Genomic DNA, 18,242 nt, shown 5'->3' on the forward strand with positions numbered 1-18,242 from the left:
AGGGTTTCATATGAACCGGGTGGATCTGTTTGGGTGTATTTTATGTTGTATGTGTGTATATGTGTTTGTGTGTGTGTCTGTGTGTAACACGTTTGCCAGCATTATCATGGCCTTCCCGGAAATAGATTGTATCAGGCCTTGTGAGCCTTGTAGCAAAGCTCCCTTCTCATCTTTCTCTCTCTCTCTCTCTCTCTCTCTCTCTCTCTCTCCCTCTCACTCTCGATCTCTCTCTCCCTCCAAACACAACACACAGACACACTGAGTCATAGCCCGCAGTAGTGATTCAAGGTTCCCTGCGTAATAGGTAAACACACATCAGCAGCCTGACTAAGGTCACTCACCCGTCCATGCTACTTAACAGTCTCCGCAGCGGCGGAAGATATTGACAGATTGATAGAAAACGAATTTGAATTTTGTTTTTGAATGCTGAATTCTATATGACTCCTGATAAAGGCAGGTTAAGGCCTGCGTTTCACCTCATTTTTCTGCTCTTTGCCCTCATATTGTTTTTTTCTATCCTCCTCCCCTGCTGCTGCACTCATCCACATTTCCACATACATCCTGTTATTCACACAGCTATCAAGCACCCCCGTCCTGGGGATCAATAACCTGCACTGACCATTGCACACTGACCTGTGGTCTCTGGACCCCAGGACAGTGTGGGCACACAGCACCACTCCACAGACTACTACTGTCTCCTCAGGCTTCTTTGGTGTCAGTGAAGCACCCAAAGGCTCAAGAGACTGACTGTACGCTGGTGAGCCCGGGTGGCTGATTGCACTGAAGAATGGCCGTGTTTTGGAAAGCAATGACAAGTGGACTGCTGCTTACTGTAAGCCTCGCTGTGTTGCAGCGGGGAGCTGAGGCCCAAGGGAACGGACGGGGTAAGGTATGATCACATCTCATGCTAGGGTCATCTATTCCTGGGCATTAATGGTTTGCGTGTGGTGGTGGTGTTTTAAAACCTTGATGTTAATGAATGAATGTGTTGAGAGCTCTTGCTGTCTGGATTGAAGAATGTGTGTATCCGCAAGACAAATCTTAAAAAGGGGAAAAATTAAACACCAATTTGAAATGACTTGATTGCCACCAAATTTGGCACCAAGAAAATCCCTTTCCTAAATAAAAGTGTGAATTGTTCCTACAGTGTGTTACAGGTTCAGAAAAGTCATTGAACTCATACAGTAGTATACAGTAGGAACAAGGGATATCCCAGCATGCCCTCAGAAGATCTGTTTAGCCTTGTGTATGAGCTTCAGCACAAATCAGGCCGGCAGAACTTTGCTCCCTCGTGGGTGGAGATGTCAACACTGTATCCAGGCCACAACACCATATTTGGGTGTTGCCCACCAGCTTTTTTCACTTCAATGAATCATTTTTGATTCGGTTTGATTCTGCTCAGCCCGTGTGAGTATAAACAATGTGGCGGGATGACAGATGATTCTTTTGTCAATTAATCATTGATTTTACGCTTCATTATCGCTGCAGAATTGGAAGGGATGCCCCATTCTAATGTTATGATGAAGGGTTTAACACGCTGTCAAATTCTAATCAGTCAAAACATCAAGGAAACACAAAAGCTTTGGATGAATGTGAGGCCTTTTACTTGTGTGGACCCATTGAACTCTGTGTCCTCTAGAAAGCAGTCTCGGGCCAAGCTACCATCTACCTCGGCCAGAACAGAGACATCTGGAGGCCGCTGATCCAAACAACAGTCAACCTCACTGAGATCAGAAGGTATGTCGGCCATCGCAGCAGCCAAACCACCACAGCCTTCATCACGAAGGCCTCTCACGACTGAGGCCAGTCGCTCAGATTGTTGAGAAAAGGCCCCGTCTTTGGATTTAAAACCACTCTACTGTATTTTATTCTGCAGTATCATGTCAACCTTTGAGCTCCGGACATTTGACCCCGAAGGTGTAGTTTTCTACGGGGACACAGAGAATGGGATAGACTGGTTTGTGTTGTCCCTGAGCGAGGGCATCCCTCTGATGCAGATCAGCAAAGAAGACGTCCTTGTGAGCGTGATGGGGGGCCCCAAGCTCAACGATGGGAAGTGGCACGTGGTAAGAGTGATGAATGTTCCACTATGAGAAAATGTCCATTCTGACAAGTGATTTAGATTCCTATTCAATCTTGAATCAGTTTTCATTTATGAGGAGGGGGGCATAGCAAATGTATTTTAATTGTGATTCCTCTTGTTGTGTGTTTGTGATCGCACTAAGCTGGAGGTGAGCAGTCAGGGGAGGTTTGTGGTCCTGGATGTGGACGGCTCACAGGCGCTGGTGGTGGGCATGCAGTCGGAAAAGATCAAGGACCGAGTTCTGAAGGGCGAGATGCGCCTGGCCCTCGGCGGGATCCTGATTGACGAGGAAAAGCTGATTGTGCAGGTGCTGTCCCGGGTCTGCTGCAGAGTGATACCAAGTTAGAGAGGGATCAGTTCTGGAGAGAGAAGATCATTACTACAACTTCTGTCTTGGTCATTTATCCACAATCATAAGAAACAATAACAAATCAATAATAGATTCGGGGTAGAAATACAACCAGCAGCAGTTGTGTAACCGTACAGTGTAAGTGCTGTACAGATCTTCCTAATGTGCCTCAGTGGATGTGTGCATATCTTCATCTTGCTGTCTTTGTTATTCCGTCCATGTACACTTCTGCTCAAACCACAAGTAGCAGCTCTTTCCCTGTCTGTCTGCATTTTATCCCGCTGAATACGCTTTTGTCTCTTTTGCTGTAGTTCCCTCCGCAGATGGATGGCTGCGTGCGTGAAGGCAGATGGCTAAACCTCACCACCCTCTGGGAAACAGAGGCGGAGGAGCTCTGGCCCTGCTATCAAAACATCCAACCTGGCAGCTTCTTCCCTGGCACGGGATTTGCCATTTTCAACACCTCAGGTGGGAACAGAGCGCTCAATTATAAAAGAGATGGGCAAGTGTTAATGTGGCCTGGGTTAATAACAAGCCCTCCAACTGCTCTTCATGCATTCTTCTGTGTCACAGCTTTGCTATGGAAGCATTGCTTTTATGTATAAGCCTTTAATATCCTTAAATGCACGGATGATTAAAAATTGTAATGGCGTTACAGGATGGTCAGCAGGTGGGAATAACACTAATTCTTTCAGTTATATGAATTATTATTCTTTTCTCGGCAGTTTTCCCTTTCGAAGCAGAACAGGTTGAAATTGAAATATGGGGAGATTTTGCTCAGATGGATGGGACCATTTGGAGTATCAAGGCTCCTGGGCAGGAGCTGATGATCACTTTAATGGTCAATAAGTACGCAAATGTAAGCACATACATCACCCACAGGTCAGATTAGGTAATAATTCATCTGCAACAAACAGCTTCTTGTATTGGAATAGGAGCTTTTAGCACATATTGCAATCCTGCCATGTTTACTGTTACATATCATTGTGTGGCCTTCATGTATTCCCCATCATAAACACACACACTCATGTAGGGTCCGACGCCGCATTCAGATACAGTCATGTTTCTCCTTTGAATTTACAGGAGGTGAAGCTCACCTTTGGTAATGAGACGATCATAATGAATGAAACTTTCAAGAGACTGATGATAACCTTGCAGAAGGATTTTCTGCAAATTCTCCGGCATGAGGACCAAACAGAGACCCCCAGGCTACTTTCCATTCCACTCAGCCATCCTGGTTGTTTGAACGCATGGCGAGAGGGCCGCCTTGCCATTGGAGGTCTCCTAGGTGAGATTATTGAATGGTGTGCATATATATACAATACACACGCATATTAAACAAAACACCAGATCACGCTGAAAACACGCAAGCAAGTCCACAGGCTACAAAACAGATCCATACAGAAAATCTGCTGATATGAAGAAACCGCAGGTCAAGAGTTCAAATCGGGGTCCAACACAAAGTCACTATTGTTTTCTTGCTCTTCCTGGTTCCTGTTCAGGTGATGGTGAGGACAACAAGGGCTCCCACTTCTTGAGAGGTTGTCTGGAGAAGATCCAGGTGCAGGGGAAGGATTTGGACTTGGATTTAGCTGAGAAACACGCATCAGTCTTGTCACACAGCTGCCCGGCAGAGCAGAATGCGTAGATGAGGACTAAGCATTTGCTGTGAATGCCTTTATTATTTTGCCTTTCAGTCAAAAATGACAAAGTATGATGTAATTGTTAGCTGTGGTGTGCAGAATGACACTGAAGATTCCTTTGCACCACCCATGAGTGCACAGAATATAATGGCTCATCTGAGTTGATTGATGATTTAGTTGTGTGTGATGATGTGTCTCTCAATAAAATATGACACCCTTTAATCTGGTTAAGAACATGAATACCCCCACTGTGTTTAGTGCAAAGTAAAGGCCTTTCGAGCTCTAATGAGCCTCTTCGATTGCGAACATCATGAAGGCAGGGAGAGATTGTGAGAGATTTTGCTCCCTCTAGTGGTTTATTAACAACACGCTAGATGCACTCATCTCCTAATCCACTGATGTCACCCAGAACACAAAACAAAATGTACATACATGTCAAAATATACATCTGGGTTTATTATAGACGTGCTTTCCATATTGTACGTTTTAGTTATCATTCCATATTTGGTCATTAGTCCCCTTTGACTCACACACACGCATGCGTATCACACAAGCACAATCATTTTATTTAAGGTTATTCCACAGAACATGAGATGTATGCCCATGTGTATGTTAGAGTGGGCGCGGTGCAGTTGTTATGAATGCAGAAATCATTCAGCTGCCATAACGTAACTGTCGCAAAGCAAATTGTCGTAAAAAACTGGCCGCCCATTGAAGATGGCGGCGGAGCTGCATCCGCGCAGCGGAAAGCTGATCGGCCTGTCCAACTCGAATCGAACCGCCCGGCGCAACCAACCGGTCCAGGAGTTCAACCACGGCCTGGTGCTCAGTAAGGAGCCGCTGAAGGACCGGGATGTCTTCACCGTCCGCATTGATAAGAAGGTAAACAACAGGCCTGTCGCCGCTCCGGAGCGGGCTGAGAGCGGAGTGGATGCGCGAGCAGCGGCGGTGGGACGGGTCAGGGTCCGCGTCTCTGCCCGCAGTCTGGGGGCTTCACGGTCCCGGGTAGCGCACAGTTTTCTCACCGAGCGCCAATGTTGTCGGGATAGTTTAGGCACAGCGCCCGTGTTTGCTCAGACTGTTTGAGTTTATCAGATGGAGACAAACACTTTGATCAGTCAACTTAGCTAGCGTGAACCAGCCTGCGTTGGCTTGGTAACACTGGCTAGCGCTGCTGCTAATGAGCCGCTAGCTATATGAGCCCGCTGTCATCTTGCTAGCGGGACCGGGTAGCTTTTCTGGAAGGTGCCGCCGCTGCATGTCGCGTGTAGCGGAGGCCGGGTTGCTATTTGTCGTCCCTTAAACGTGGTTAAACCGTTTGACGGAGCCTTATTCGGTTCGAGTCAGTCAGAGGCGTCTGGGGCTGCGGGTTCTGCTCCGGTAGCTTGCAGCAGAGCTCACGCTAGGTCGGCTATACATCGCAGGCTGGCTACCATCGAATTGTCATAGCATGGATGAATACACTTCGCCTCAGCACGAACCTGTGTGGTGTTTATGCAAAGGTTGTCTCATTGTGAACCAGGTTTAAGCACTTAGTTTATAAATGTCGCTGTTAATCCAATAACATAGCCTCGGTCTACAGCAGCAGTGATTTAGTGAACGTCTCATCTGTCAGTCAGTAACGTGTAGCCACTGTACTGTAGTAGATCTAAAGCTCCAGTGACAAAGGTGCATTGCATAAACTACTCGTGCCATTACACAATGTTTATGCTTGATTGGGATCAGGGTATGCGAGCTGTGTGCATGTGTGTGGTAAAAAAGCCTCTGTGCCCTCTGGAAAGGGTCTACCCAGAGATGGTGCGTTCACGTTACCGCGCGTCAGTGAAGGGAATCATCGGGTTTCTGAGCATCTCAGTGTAAAGAGTTCTCATAAACAGCCTCATACTCTTCATCATAGTCGTCATCATATGCACCGCCTGCCTAAGAATCGATACCTTTCCGCCACAGAGGGACCGGCTTGGCACGGGAGCCCATCCGGTCTATTGACACAGGGCTGCAAATGGGGAATTAGTGTTTGTTACCGTGAGGAAGAGGCGCAACAAAGTGCTTTATTAGGACAAACCAGAGTGGGATAGCATCTGTGGTTAGGGCTGGTAGTTAGGACGGGAAGGGAACTCCATTATTATGTTGTTGTTCGTACTTTACCTTCATTTTGAACTTGAATTCATGAGATCCGAGTATTTGTCATAACGCAGCTGTGAGAAAGATCAAGAAAGAAACAGACGTCTCACTTGTTTTTGTACTTTTACTACTATTATACGATCTCATATGTTATCATTTTGGATACGAACCTCTGCCAAATAATTAGGTTTGAATTTAAATGTGATGAATCTGATTATATTCTATTGTTATCAGCTTTATAAGTCGGTGCATCACTCATTTAAATGTATGTCGTATAAGTGTGAAGTTGTTCAAAGCGTGTTAGTATACTGTATGTCAGTTAGTCTTGATGATTGGCTCTTTTCTCTGTCTGGTGAGTGAGATAAACAAGGGTGTGTGTGTGTGTGTGTGTGTGTTTGTGCGCGCATGTGTGTTTGTGTGTCTCAAAAAGAAGTGCATGTTTCTTGCTGTTTTTGCATTGAAACACCTGGCACTATTATTTTTCTTTTCTGTTTAATCGAAAGCTAACATTCAGCATGGAAAGGTCTTTAGCCAGCCACTGTCATTGGAGTTTTGGAGGCAGAGGAGGAGAGAGAGTGAAAAAGAGAGAGAGGGAGGGAGAGAGAGAGAGAGGCAGACACCCACAGGCTGCTGTTACATAAGTGGATGAGCAAGGGAAGGAGCCGTCTGTCTCCTCTACACAGTGTCCCGGTCAGTCAGAGTTACGACTAAATCTGTTAACCCAGATACCCGGGCTGTCGTAGCACACTGCCTTACATAGCACCTGCCGACGGGACAAGGACAACACAGGGCCGAGGAGAGGAAGGCGAGCGGAACAATGGATGGAGCTGGGAGGGCTAAAGCGCCTCTCTCAAGGTCACTTCATCGGCGTGGACTTGTGCCAACTTCCACCGGAGTCCTATGGAGTTTGGAAAGGGAACAGGAGTGTGTGTGCAGAGTGAGCCCGGAGCTTTAGCATCCATTTTAGGTAATACCCTTCTCTTTTAAGAGGCGAGCAGCCGTGTAGGTTTTTGGTTGGATTACTCTGGCACTTCTGGGACAGCGGGTAGAGCGCAGGAGGGTTGGCTCCTCAGCGGGATGACACAGGTTCGTGCCCCTGTGACGGCAGGCATCTGTCGGGGGTTGAAGTCTCTCTCTCTCTCTCTCTCTCTCTCTAAGCGAGGCTGCGAATCCACGGGACAGCTTCTGCTCTGTAGCTGATGCTGCACTCGGTGAGAAAAGAAGAGGGGAGGAAGAAAAAAAAGTGGAATTTACCAAAGCAGATCAATATGGGATCACATTGAATCCCTCTTAGTGTTGTGTTTCTGAGCTGAAATGGATCCGGCCGGCTGCACGTTATCTAATATCGGCCCAATGTCACGCAAAGACACCAGGACTTTTGTCTCTTTTGTCTTTGGAGAAAAAAGAAATCACAGGACGTTGCTTTGTGTTGGACTTGCATGAAAGCCAAGATGAAGGCGCAGCTTATTTGCCTAAATGTCCTTTGTGCGCTTAGATAAACATCCGTGTTGTTGTTAGAGCTCTGCTACTTCAAATTCCTGTCACCATCCCTCGTACTTTCTCCTCGTGTGTTTGTTTGTTTACTGCTTCTTTGGCTTCATGTTAAGATGAGGTGCTGACGGTTAAAGAAAGGAAGAGACGAGGCTCAGCTTCTGTTCAGTGTCTTTAATCCAAAACAGCATAACATAACTGATACACACGCGTCAAGTAAATCTAATGTATTAAAGGACCTGGTACCTTGTCACAGGTGTTGCTGACATAAACTGTAGAGATGCAAACAGACGCTGCATTCTATACATTACATTTAGTTTACATCTGTACTTGAGTGATGACTTTATTTGAATCATTTTGAAATAGAAGATAACGTTGCAGAGTTCTTCTTGTTCCTCCTCAGGTGAACTCGTGGAGCGGCTCTATTGAGATCGGCGTGACGGCGTTAGACCCGGCAGGGCTGGACTTCCCCAGCAGCGCCACAGGCCTGAAAGGTGGCTCCTGGATCGTGTCGGGCTGCTCGGTGCTACGCGACGGACGCTCCGTGCTGGAGGAGTACGGCCGTGACCTCGACCAGCTGGCCGAAGGCGACCGGGTGGGCATCCAGCGCAGCTCCCGTGGCGAGCTTCACCTGTGGGTCAACGGGCAAGACTGCGGCGCGGCCGCCAGCGGCTTGCCACCCAAACTCTGGGCCGTGGTGGACCTGTACGGCAAGTGCACTCAGGTGACGGTGGTGAGCTGCGAGCCGCCGTCGCCCTCTGCCGAGAGAGAGACAATAGACCTGGGGGATGAGGAGGAGGAGGAAGAGGAGGAGGAGGTGGTGGTGTGTGGGGTTCGGGAGGACGCAGGGATCGCAGCACTGATGAATGTGGCAACAATGAATGGAACAATGAATGGAGATGAAGGTAAGGAGGGTTTCTTCTCATCATGTGGTTGTGTTTCGTCGTGTGTGTTTGTAAGTTGTTTTCACACTGCGCTCTCTCTCTCTCCATCAGTGCCTGAGCTCAGCTGCACTCACAGCAGACCAGACAAGTTCCCCAACAACCTGGAGCCTGACACGGGTAAGAGAATCCTCCTCCTCCTCTTCCTCCATAGAATCCTCCTCATGTAAAGCCATGGACATTTTGCAACATGACCAGTATTGACAATCAATCTCCTCTCTCTCTCTCTCTCTCTCTCTCTCTCTTTTCCGCTCTCTCTCTCTCTCTCGTTAGGTCTGACAGAGCACCAGCTCTTCGATGTCTTCAACAATGCAATAGTGTCATTCTATCGCTCGGAGGATGATGGCGGTGGGGGAGAGGTCTGTGGGGGAGGAGGAGGAGGAGGAAGCACAGGGAGCACCGGCACCGACTCCTCTTCTAGAAATGAGCGAGGCAGTTGCAGTGGAGCCGGCGTGGTGAACAGCGACAGTGGGACGGGGTCGGCAGGAGGAGGCGGCAGCGGCGGAAGCAACAACAACAGCCCCGCCGGCAACGGCGTGCCGGGGCCGGTGGCCCTGACGGGCAGCATGACCACCAACGACGCACTCCTCTTCCACGAGAAGTGCGGCACCCTGATCAAGCTGAGCAACAACAACAAGACGGCCGAGCGGAGGCGACCCCTGGATGAGTTCAACAACGGCGTGGTCATGACCAACCGGCCGCTCCGGCACAACGAGATGTTCGAGGTGCGGCCAGTCGCACATCACGGCACTTTAGTAGAATGCAGTGACAAAAGATTCCGTCTAAACTGTTCAACATCAGCACATTCGCTCACAATGTTTAATCCAGAAAGTGATGCTTGTGTCAGATCTTGGAGTTCGTCCACTGACCTCCATATGGCCGAGCACTCTCAGCCCTGTAGGTCAATTAATATTCATCTCTCCGAGCTGCAGGCTGCACGGAGAGAAAATGTATCTGTAGATTAATAATTAAAGTTTCCCCGTGCCCGAGGAGATTAAATGCGTCTGTGCTGTGTGTTCAGATCCGCATCGACAAGCTGGTGGACAAATGGTCCGGCTCCATCGAGATCGGAGTGACCACACACAACCCCAACAACCTGGACTATCCTGCTACTATGACCAATCTGCGCTCAGGTAAGGGACCAACAAGCACAGAGTTCTCATTGTGTAATTCCCTGTGTGTGTGTGTGTGTGTGTGTGTGTGTGTGTGTGTGTAATGTTATTGTGGCTCTCTTTATTAGGTACAATCATGATGAGTGGCTGTGGGATACTGACCAATGGGAAAGGGACCCGCAGGGAATACTGTGAATTCAGCCTGGATGAGCTGCAGGTTCGTGGTCTCGCACACACACACGACACACACTCTTCGTCTGCAATGTCCCCTCCCAGTAAATCTGTCACTTTGGGCTCAAACCCCTCCTCTCATCCCTCTGTGTTGTTGTTCTTCAGGAGGGAGACCACATAGGTTTGATGCGCAAGGCCAGCGGAGCGCTCCACTTCTATATTAATTGCATCGACCAAGGTGAGAGCCACAGATGGAGCCCATTAATCAGTGGGGCGGGGGAGGTGTGGGGGGAAGGGGGGGGGGGGGGGGGGGGGGCGGCGGCGGTGATGTACGGTTATGAACACCCAACTCATCAGGGCGGATTGGATCTCCATCACACACTGGACACCTTCAGAGCCTGAGCTCACGTATACGGCCATTAAATATTGACCTTTGACAAAATAGTAAGATTAGTAGGTCGGCCAGGTCCGGACCTAAGTAATTGGTATGTGTCCCCCCCACCTCCACCTCCAGGTGTTGCAGCAGCCCAGACCCCCGGTGTGGTTTACGGCGTGGTCGACCTCTACGGCATGGCGGTCAAAGTCACCATAGTCCACAACCACAACCACAGCGACCGCCTCCGACGCAACAACGCCATCATGAGGGCGCTGTCTCCCGACGTGGGCCGGCCAAGACCGTCGCTCTCCCTCACGCCGGACGCTGACGGGCCGGACCGTCTGCTCTTCCACGCCAACTGTGGCCAAAAGGCCGCGATCATCAGCGATGGCAAGACGGCGCTGCGGCCACAGTGAGTCCACCTCCTACCCCGTTAGGCCGTATCGTTCATTTCAGTGTACAGACCCCATGTTGATGCACTCGTACGTTACTGGACGCCGCTTCTCTTCTTTTGTAGTGCGACCGACGACTTTAACCACGGCGTAGTCCTGAGCAGCCGGCCGCTGCGGTCCAACGAGGTGTTCCAGGTCCGCATCGACAAGATGGTGGACAAGTGGGCGGGCTCCATCGAAATCGGTGTGACAACGCACAACCCCGCCTACCTGCAGCTCCCCTCCACCATGACCAACCTGCGCTCAGGTAACAAAGAGAGAGAGAGACAGAGAGGGAGACACTTTAGCTCAGGTACTTTCAGTTTTTCCATTGAGGTCTCTTGTGTCTTCAGGGACGTGGATGATGACGGGGAACGGTGTGATGCACAATGGAACAACGATACTGGACGAGTATGGACACAACCTGGATCGGTTAAAAGTGAATAATTTTACAGTTTTATCCCTCCCTACTGTTCTTCTTGTTCCTCTCTGCAGCTCCTTGCCTGACCTTTGCCCTTTTCCATTCCCACAGGCGGGTGACACAGTGGGCGTGGTGCGGAAAGAAGACGGCAGCCTCCACTTCTTCGTAAACGGGGTGGCTCAGGGTCCTGCCGCTTGGAACATCCCCCCCAGCGTGTACGCGGTGGTCGACCTCTACGGCCAGGCGGCTCAGGCCACCATCATGGACGACATGGGTGAGCGGAGGAGGGAGGCACGGCGAGAACGATTAGATTTGAACCGGATAAGAGAAGAGTGATGACGTCTTTTCTCTCCCCCCCCCTCTCCTTTAGCCGACCTCCCCCCTCTCCCGGAGGACAGCTCCGAGGGCCCCAACGCCATGTCCCCTGGGAGCCCCTGCTCCATCGGCGGGGCCATGACGACCACCGACCTGCGTTTCCACCACCTGCACGGCACCAACGCTGTCATCACCAACGGGGGGCGCACCGCTCTGCGTCAGAACTGCCGCAGCGAGTTCAACGACGCTATTGTCATTTCCAACAGGTGAGGAGACGAAGGACGGAACCCAAATCTGATTCAAAACCTTTGCCTCTAGGGGGCGCTGGTTGATCATGATCCATCTCCTCCCTTTGTGCAGGAGCCTTCGAGATGGAGAGCTCTTTGAAATCGTTATTCAGAAGATGGTGGACCGCTGGTCGGGTTCAATAGAAGCAGGTGAGGCGTCTCTCTCTAGCTCTTCATCGTCTAATGTATGATTCTTAAGTAAATGTATGAACACCACCGATGTGTTCTGTTTGTTTTGTGCGCGCATGTGTGTGTGTAGGAGTCACAGCCATCAGGCCAGAAGAGCTGGAGTTTCCCAACACGATGACGGACATCGACTACGACACCTGGATGCTGAGGTACTGAGCTGAGCACCCATCTGTGACGCCACATTCAGGGTTTTTATTTTACTGTAAACTTGAGTGACTGTAACCAGGCTGTTGTTGTCAAAGCGACTCCCTTCATCTCAAAGCTCCACCTCTCTCTCTCGCTCTCGTTCCTTCCTCTCCTCTCCGCGTCTTCGTCTCCAGCGGGACAGCCATCATGCAGGACGGCAACACCATGCGGAACAACTACGGCTGCGACCTGGACTGTCTGAACTCGGGCTCGCGGATCGGCATGATGCGCTCGGCCACCGGCGACCTCCACTATTACATCAACGGAGTGGACCAAGGTGTCGCCTGCTCCGGGCTGCCGCCAGGTGGGGACGATACGCCGGCTTGTGTTCGCTGTGAATAAACAGATTTGGTCGTTTTACACACTGATTATGTCCTTCTCGTCTTGCAGATGTGTTTGCGGTGATCGACCTGTATGGTCAGTGTGTTCAGGTGTCGATCACCAGCTCCTCCGGCCCGCTGGACAACAGCCTCTGCACCAGCAACATCACAGAGAAGAGCTTCCCCATCCACTCGCCAGGTACGCAGCAAGGTCACAGCAAAGGGCTTTCATTTCTGTCTCAAATCTACAAACTCCAACTTTTACAATCTCCTCCCCATCATTCTTACTGTTTGTGTGTGCGTGTGTGTGTACAGTTGCAGGTGTTGCCCATCGGCTCCACGGTAAGCACGGTAAGAACGTGCTGCTGCTGGGTGAGGGCTGCCAGGCGGTCCGAGTCGGAGGCTACGCTCACGGCATCGTGTTCAGCGCCAAGGAGCTCAGAGCAGACGAGCTGTTTGAGGTAAGATGGAGGACAGCTTCACTTTCCACACAGCCGCGCACTAAAAAGCTCTTTAAAATGCGTCACAGCTTATGCTTCCTCCCTTGTCTCTCCCCTTCATCGATTTCGTTCCTCCCTCCCTCCCTCCCTCCCTCTCCTCTCCTACCCCTCAGGTGAGGATCGACGAGGTGGACGAGCAGTGGTGCGGCTCGCTCCACATCGGCCTGACCACGCTGGCGCCGCCCGAGCTGCCGTCCTGCCCCATGTCGGGCCTCTCCCCCTCCCTGCCGCAGCTCCGCACCAAGGTCACCTGGCTGCTCTGCGGCTCCGAGGTCCGTCGCAACGGTGTTCTGCAGCGCCAGAACTACGGCTGCTCGCTGGACCGGCTGACGGTGAGAGATGTGGCTGCAGAGGTGGAGTAGCACGACCAGAGGCCTTTAGAAGAATCAGTTCATCTGCTGTTGTAGAAACACACACCTTCTTCTGGTATTACTTGAATTTGTTAGTATTTAACAATGAAGACGGTGTGTGTGTTCACAGGTTGGTAACCGTGTTGGTGTGAAGAGGTTCAGCGATGACACCATGCACATCTTAATTGATGGAGAGGACATGGGAGCTGCAGCCACTGCAGTATCAAAGGTATACAGCTCACACACATGGAGAGACACACATGGTTGCCAAGGAGACACGCCGCCAACAACATTTTGCCCTCCTTGTCGCAGAACGTCTACGCAGTGTTGGACCTGTACGGCCGCGTCACAGCGGTGTCCATCGTCAGCTCCTCGCTCATGGAGGACATGGAGAGCGTCAAGGCGCCGTCTCTCTCCTCGGACAGCTGCAGCGAGGGAGAGGAGGAGGGGGGGACGCCTGTGGTGGAGGTGGAGAGTGAACCGTGCGCCCTGGTGCCCACCATCATGGCCTTCCTGGAGAACCACGGCAAGAACATCCAGCTGTCCAACCAGAACCTGACGGCCGCCAGAGTGTCCAGCTACAACCAGGGCCTGCTGGTCACCGCCCAGCCTCTGGCCCGCCAGCAGCTGTTCCAGGTGAGCTGCGTCTACAAATGTCTACAAGAGTTTGTACATTTTGTGCTTTTGGTTTTTCCTCAGCGCAGGAACGATCCCCTCTCTGTGTTCAGTTTCAGATAGATCGCCTGAACCCGTCGTGGACGTCGTCGCTGTCGCTCGGGGTCATAGGTCACTCGCCTGACCGGCTCAACTTCCCCTCCACAGCGTGCTGTCTGAAGAGATCTGCCTGGCTGCTGCAGAGAGACTCTGTCTTCCATAATTCTCTAAAGGTACACACACACTTACTTGCTCTCTTACTTGACTTACTCACTCTTCCTCCTCTTAACACGATGCTCCTCTCCCCTCTCTCCTCTCCTCAGATATGTGAGAACTACGGTCCTAACCTGGACACGTGTCCAGAGGGGACGGTGTTGGGTCTGCTGGTGGACACCAACAGCTGTCTCCACCTGTATGTAAACGGTATGGACCAGGGCGTGGCAGCGCAGGACATCCCCTCCCCCTGCTACACCTTCATCGACCTCTATGGCCAGTGTGAACAGGTCTGCACCATGAACACACACACATTGGCGCACCAACACACAAAGACGTCTCGCTAAGGAACAGTGTGCCTTCGTTACAGGTTACTATAGTAACGAACAACGTGCCAGCTGAAGGTGGAGAGAGCAGTGAGGGTCGTTGTCAGGGCGACATGGAGAAGGCGGACATGGTTGACGGTAAGAACAGATCGACTTTGTGTTCGGCGTCTCATTGAAATATCTGTTTGTTTGGTTTGACGGCGCCGCTTTGTTTCCGACCCAGGAATCAAAGAGAGCGTGTGCTGGACGCCCCCTCCTGAGGTGAACCCCAACAAGACCTGCGAGTACCAGGCACTGTGCTCGCGCTTCAAGGACCTGCTTACCTTACCAGGTGAGTACCAGCTGCTTTGATTCACGTTCCAGGCGATCTTTACACGATTTCCGATCCGGTCTCTCTCACACTGTCTCCTCCGTCCCCTTCCACAAGATGGCTACTTCAACGAGGACGCCAAGTTTAACCTGTGTTACTGCGAGTCCTGCCACAAGCTGCGGGGCGACGAGGCGTATTACAAGAGAGGAGAGCCGCCCCGCGACTACGCCCTGCCCTTTGGGTGGTGCCGCTTCTCCCTCAGGTGAGAGGATCGCTCCGTTTGCATGCATGTGAGCTGTGCGAGAGAGAGTTTGTGTGTGTGTGTTAATTGCTCTCTGCTCTCTGTACAGGATCAAGCCCCACTGTGAGGTCGCCAACGCACTGAAAAAGTGGCACATCGCTTATCACGGCACCAGTGTTGGAGCCCTGCGACGCACGCTGGACCACAGCGAGCTGCTGCCTGGTAGGGATGAGGGTTACACTTTGATGGAGACACACACACACACACACACACACACACACAACCGCCGCTCCCACACTCACCTCTGTTACCTGACGTGATGTTTTGTTGCCGCAGGGACGTCGTCCATCTTCTCCGTCTCGCCAGCCAAGACAGAAGGGCCGAACGGCTACAGCGAGCCGGAGGAGAACAGCGCCCCCGGCAGGGAGGTTCCCAGAGTGCGGCTCTCTCCCACCATGCGTTACTCTGGCCTGGAGCTCTTCGCCCCTAAAGTGCAGTAAGTCCTCACAACTCGCCTTTCTTTCATACTTTTATATGTTGTGATGTCTTCTTTTTGACAACGCCTTGACCCAAATGCTTTTATACCTACAATCTGACTTTAGTTTAGTAAACCCTGCAGCAGAATCATTTTGTATGTTTGCCTACATTTGTTATTATTCCCTTATCTTTAGTTTCAATAACGTCCTTTTGTTGTCATTGGGGTTACTTCCTTCTTTTTACAAACGCAGATTTCGAGACCCCCGCTCTCACCGTAGCCACCAGGCCCAGGTGGGCTTCCAGGTATGCGTGCGCCCCGGCTCGTACAAGGCGGGACCCCAGACGTTCAGCACCAGCGAGCCCCTGGACCCACGCTTTAGCAACTCAGAGATCGAGTGGATCACCAAGGAGCAGGGCGGCACGCTCCTCTACGGACTGCTCATCCGGGTGGAGTAAAGAGGATCAGTGAGGAGAGAGGCATTCTGGGAAGAGGGGGTAGGAGGTCAAAGAAGGAGTGGATCCCAGGTATACGCCCTGTGGCACTCCTATGTACTTTTAATGAACTTGACAACCAAATCCAACCCCTGCCTTGAGCAAGAGACTCCTGTGGAATTCTGTGGATTGTTGACAATTCAGCATTACTGATTTGTTTATGGGCGGGGCGACAGCGGTTTCAAAGAAGAACAGACACTGCCTGCACTTTATGTTTCGGACACTCGTGGGCGATTTTTAAACTAACGTCTCATCGACACGACACGTTTGTTCTTTCGCTGCAGTTACTTTTTTCTGGCACTTTTTTTTTAAAAGTTTTTGTTCTCATTCATCACAATTTCTTCTTTTCTTCCTCACTTGTAAAACAGCTGTTTTTGGCACTTAAACACTCAATCACCTCTGCTCCATGAAGCGTTTGATTTCAGGAAGAGCAGATTCCTGTTTTTCTATCAAAACGTCGGCGGCGGCGGCACAGAGGAGCTCTCCTCCCCTCCCTCCCTCCCTCCCCTGCTGGCCTGCACGTTCACAGACTCGCACAGACTCCAGCAACATCAATTGGACTAAAAGGACGGGTGGACACTTGGATCTGAAAAGTGTCTTGATTTTAGGAGGAAACTTTTTTTAACTGGAGTAGGAAGAAAAAAAATGTTTACACAACACTAAGTCTCTGTCCCCTGTCTCGTCATTCATTGCGTCCTCTAGCAATTTGTCCTGTTCACTTTCTTGTTTAGACACAAAAATGGACTCCTGACATCACTCCTGTTTCTCCTCTATTGAAAATCTATTGAAAATCGCCAATAGATTAAGGATTCGAAGATGTAACACTTAAAATTTCCACTGTCACCGACTCCAGTCGACCCCTGATGTGGAATCAACCTGGTCAGAGATTTGGGGGCAGGTTGAACGAACGAAAAGGTATTAAGTGGTTTTCACCCACGTCACTCCCCTCCGTTTGGCTCCTCCCCCACCATTGTTTACATGTAACCGTCTCGCCCCTCCTCTCCCCGACTCATCCGCTCCCGTCTGTTTACCTGTTTACCTGGCAGGACCACCAGAGCCAACGAAGGGTCAACAAAAGCTCCCCGCGGTCTCACCCGCAAACTCTCTACGAGTCGAAGTCGTAAGCGTAACCCAACCCTGATGCTGGTGTTTACATTGTGAATGTGATTCATTAGGGCTTTAGCAGTTCTTTTGCAGTTCTTTAACATTTTTGCAACTAACAAACCGGATTTACCATTTGTCAAAAAGATTTATACAAGGGTTTTATTTCCTCCAGAATCATCACCTAATGCTTGATTGTATGTTAACGGCTTTACAGAGCGTTTCTTTTTCTCCACCACTCTGTGTACAATGTTGCCAATTTGATAACACGCTATCGCTATCATCATGACCCTCGCGAAACCCCCTGACGTTTTACAAGGCACAGTTTTGATGAGTCAAACTCGAATTTCGATTGACGCTCAGTTCACTTCTAAGAGCAGCTGCGATCTTTTCCCCGGAAAAAAACAAAGATCCACGGGGTTTGGCAAAGGAAACTTCCAATCAAAATGTGAAAATATTTGGGTCGTTTACGGCCCAGTGCTGCTTTGTACAATTTAATTTGTAACGTTTTTTTTTTCTGTATGTTGCGTTGTTATCTTCCTGATTTCTAAAAAATAAAAATAACTGACAGTATGCACAGATGGACTTTACGCCTGAAAGGTTCAACAGTTTTTTGGGGGTTTTTTTAGAAATGAAAAGCAGTCAGATGAAAGACAAAACAAACCTACAGATACTCCTGGTTCCTTTTTTCACATTTTATTTAGAGTAGGAAAAAATCCGATCACTGACATGATTCTGCAGTGTTGCATACTTACTCATTCACACCTTCAAAATGTTGTAGTCTAATTACTTAAGGCCAATAGTGAGGGTTTACTCAGAAGCGTTTGACAGAGATAGCGGCTGCTCCGGGCCATTAAATCAGACTCACGCATACACACACACACACACTTCCGCACACACACACACACTTTACATTGAGCGACTCCAATATTTAACGTCTCTCGCTTTTCAGCCCGAGAGCTTTCAAAAAAAGGTCAACACGGGACAGCAGCATCCAACAAGTAAGAATGACAAAATGACTGGTTTGCTCTTCCGTCAACAGAAATCCAAATGCCATGATTGTGTAGGTAAGTGCATGTGAGTGATCTGCCTGATCCTGTCGGGTTGCATAGACTGTTTTGTTTTAGCTGAGACAGTTCTGC

At 50.1% G+C, this 18,242-nt stretch overlaps 2 protein-coding genes across 3 annotated transcripts; both read left to right on the forward strand.

Annotated features, from left to right (window-relative positions):
* Window positions 1-637: 637 nt before the first annotated feature.
* shbg (sex hormone-binding globulin) lies at window positions 638-4,297 on the forward strand. Its single transcript, XM_076161493.1, has 8 exons — window positions 638-889; window positions 1,640-1,737; window positions 1,877-2,066; window positions 2,226-2,390; window positions 2,744-2,900; window positions 3,158-3,291; window positions 3,516-3,720; window positions 3,935-4,297. The coding sequence occupies exons 1-8, from the start codon at window positions 788-790 to the stop codon at window positions 4,078-4,080; spliced, it is 1,197 nt and encodes a 398-aa protein (XP_076017608.1). The 5' UTR covers window positions 638-787; the 3' UTR covers window positions 4,081-4,297.
* Window positions 4,298-4,731: 434 nt separating this feature from the next.
* On the forward strand, window positions 4,732-17,487 carry neurl4 (neuralized E3 ubiquitin protein ligase 4). 2 transcript variants are annotated; one of them, XM_076160859.1, is made up of 28 exons: window positions 4,732-4,957; window positions 8,091-8,592; window positions 8,683-8,748; window positions 8,902-9,353; window positions 9,650-9,761; window positions 9,869-9,957; window positions 10,077-10,149; window positions 10,426-10,699; window positions 10,805-10,986; window positions 11,072-11,157; window positions 11,251-11,413; window positions 11,510-11,720; window positions 11,815-11,891; window positions 11,989-12,079; window positions 12,251-12,420; window positions 12,507-12,635; window positions 12,752-12,897; window positions 13,050-13,268; window positions 13,417-13,515; window positions 13,599-13,922; window positions 14,015-14,173; window positions 14,264-14,443; window positions 14,524-14,617; window positions 14,703-14,810; window positions 14,907-15,051; window positions 15,140-15,252; window positions 15,367-15,526; window positions 15,759-17,487. In XM_076160859.1, the coding sequence occupies exons 1-28, from the start codon at window positions 4,793-4,795 to the stop codon at window positions 15,961-15,963; spliced, it is 4,794 nt and encodes a 1,597-aa protein (XP_076016974.1). In that variant the 5' UTR covers window positions 4,732-4,792; the 3' UTR covers window positions 15,964-17,487. The 2 variants fall into 2 exon arrangements, with proteins under 2 accessions (XP_076016974.1, XP_076016982.1); XM_076160867.1 differs by having other exon boundaries at window positions 4,735-4,957; window positions 12,001-12,079.
* Window positions 17,488-18,242: the final 755 nt, after the last annotated feature.

This window comes from Genypterus blacodes, unplaced genomic scaffold (assembly GCF_046128005.1).
Source record: "Genypterus blacodes isolate CSIRO-AG114 ecotype Tasmania unplaced genomic scaffold, CSIRO-AGI_Gbla_v1 ptg000011l_1, whole genome shotgun sequence".
NCBI classification, from domain to species: Eukaryota; Metazoa; Chordata; class Actinopteri; order Ophidiiformes; family Ophidiidae; genus Genypterus; species Genypterus blacodes.

What these genes read in the sequence shown, in the direction of transcription:
- shbg (XM_076161493.1), top strand. Translation starts at nt 788, where the DNA reads ATGGCCGTGTTTTGGAAAGCAATGACAAGTGGACTGCTGCTTACTGTA. An exon ending in AACCTCACTGAGATCAGAAG is followed by an intron (nt 1,738 to 1,876) that starts GTATGTCGGCCA and finishes TTTATTCTGCAG; the next exon opens with TATCATGTCAACCTTTGAGC. An exon ending in TGCCATTGGAGGTCTCCTAG is followed by an intron (nt 3,721 to 3,934) that starts GTGAGATTATTG and finishes GTTCCTGTTCAG; the next exon opens with GTGATGGTGAGGACAACAAG.
- neurl4 (XM_076160859.1), top strand. Translation starts at nt 4,793, where the DNA reads ATGGCGGCGGAGCTGCATCCGCGCAGCGGAAAGCTGATCGGCCTGTCC. An exon ending in CCGTCCGCATTGATAAGAAG is followed by an intron (nt 4,958 to 8,090) that starts GTAAACAACAGG and finishes GTTCCTCCTCAG; the next exon opens with GTGAACTCGTGGAGCGGCTC. An exon ending in GAGCAGACGAGCTGTTTGAG is followed by an intron (nt 12,898 to 13,049) that starts GTAAGATGGAGG and finishes CCTACCCCTCAG; the next exon opens with GTGAGGATCGACGAGGTGGA.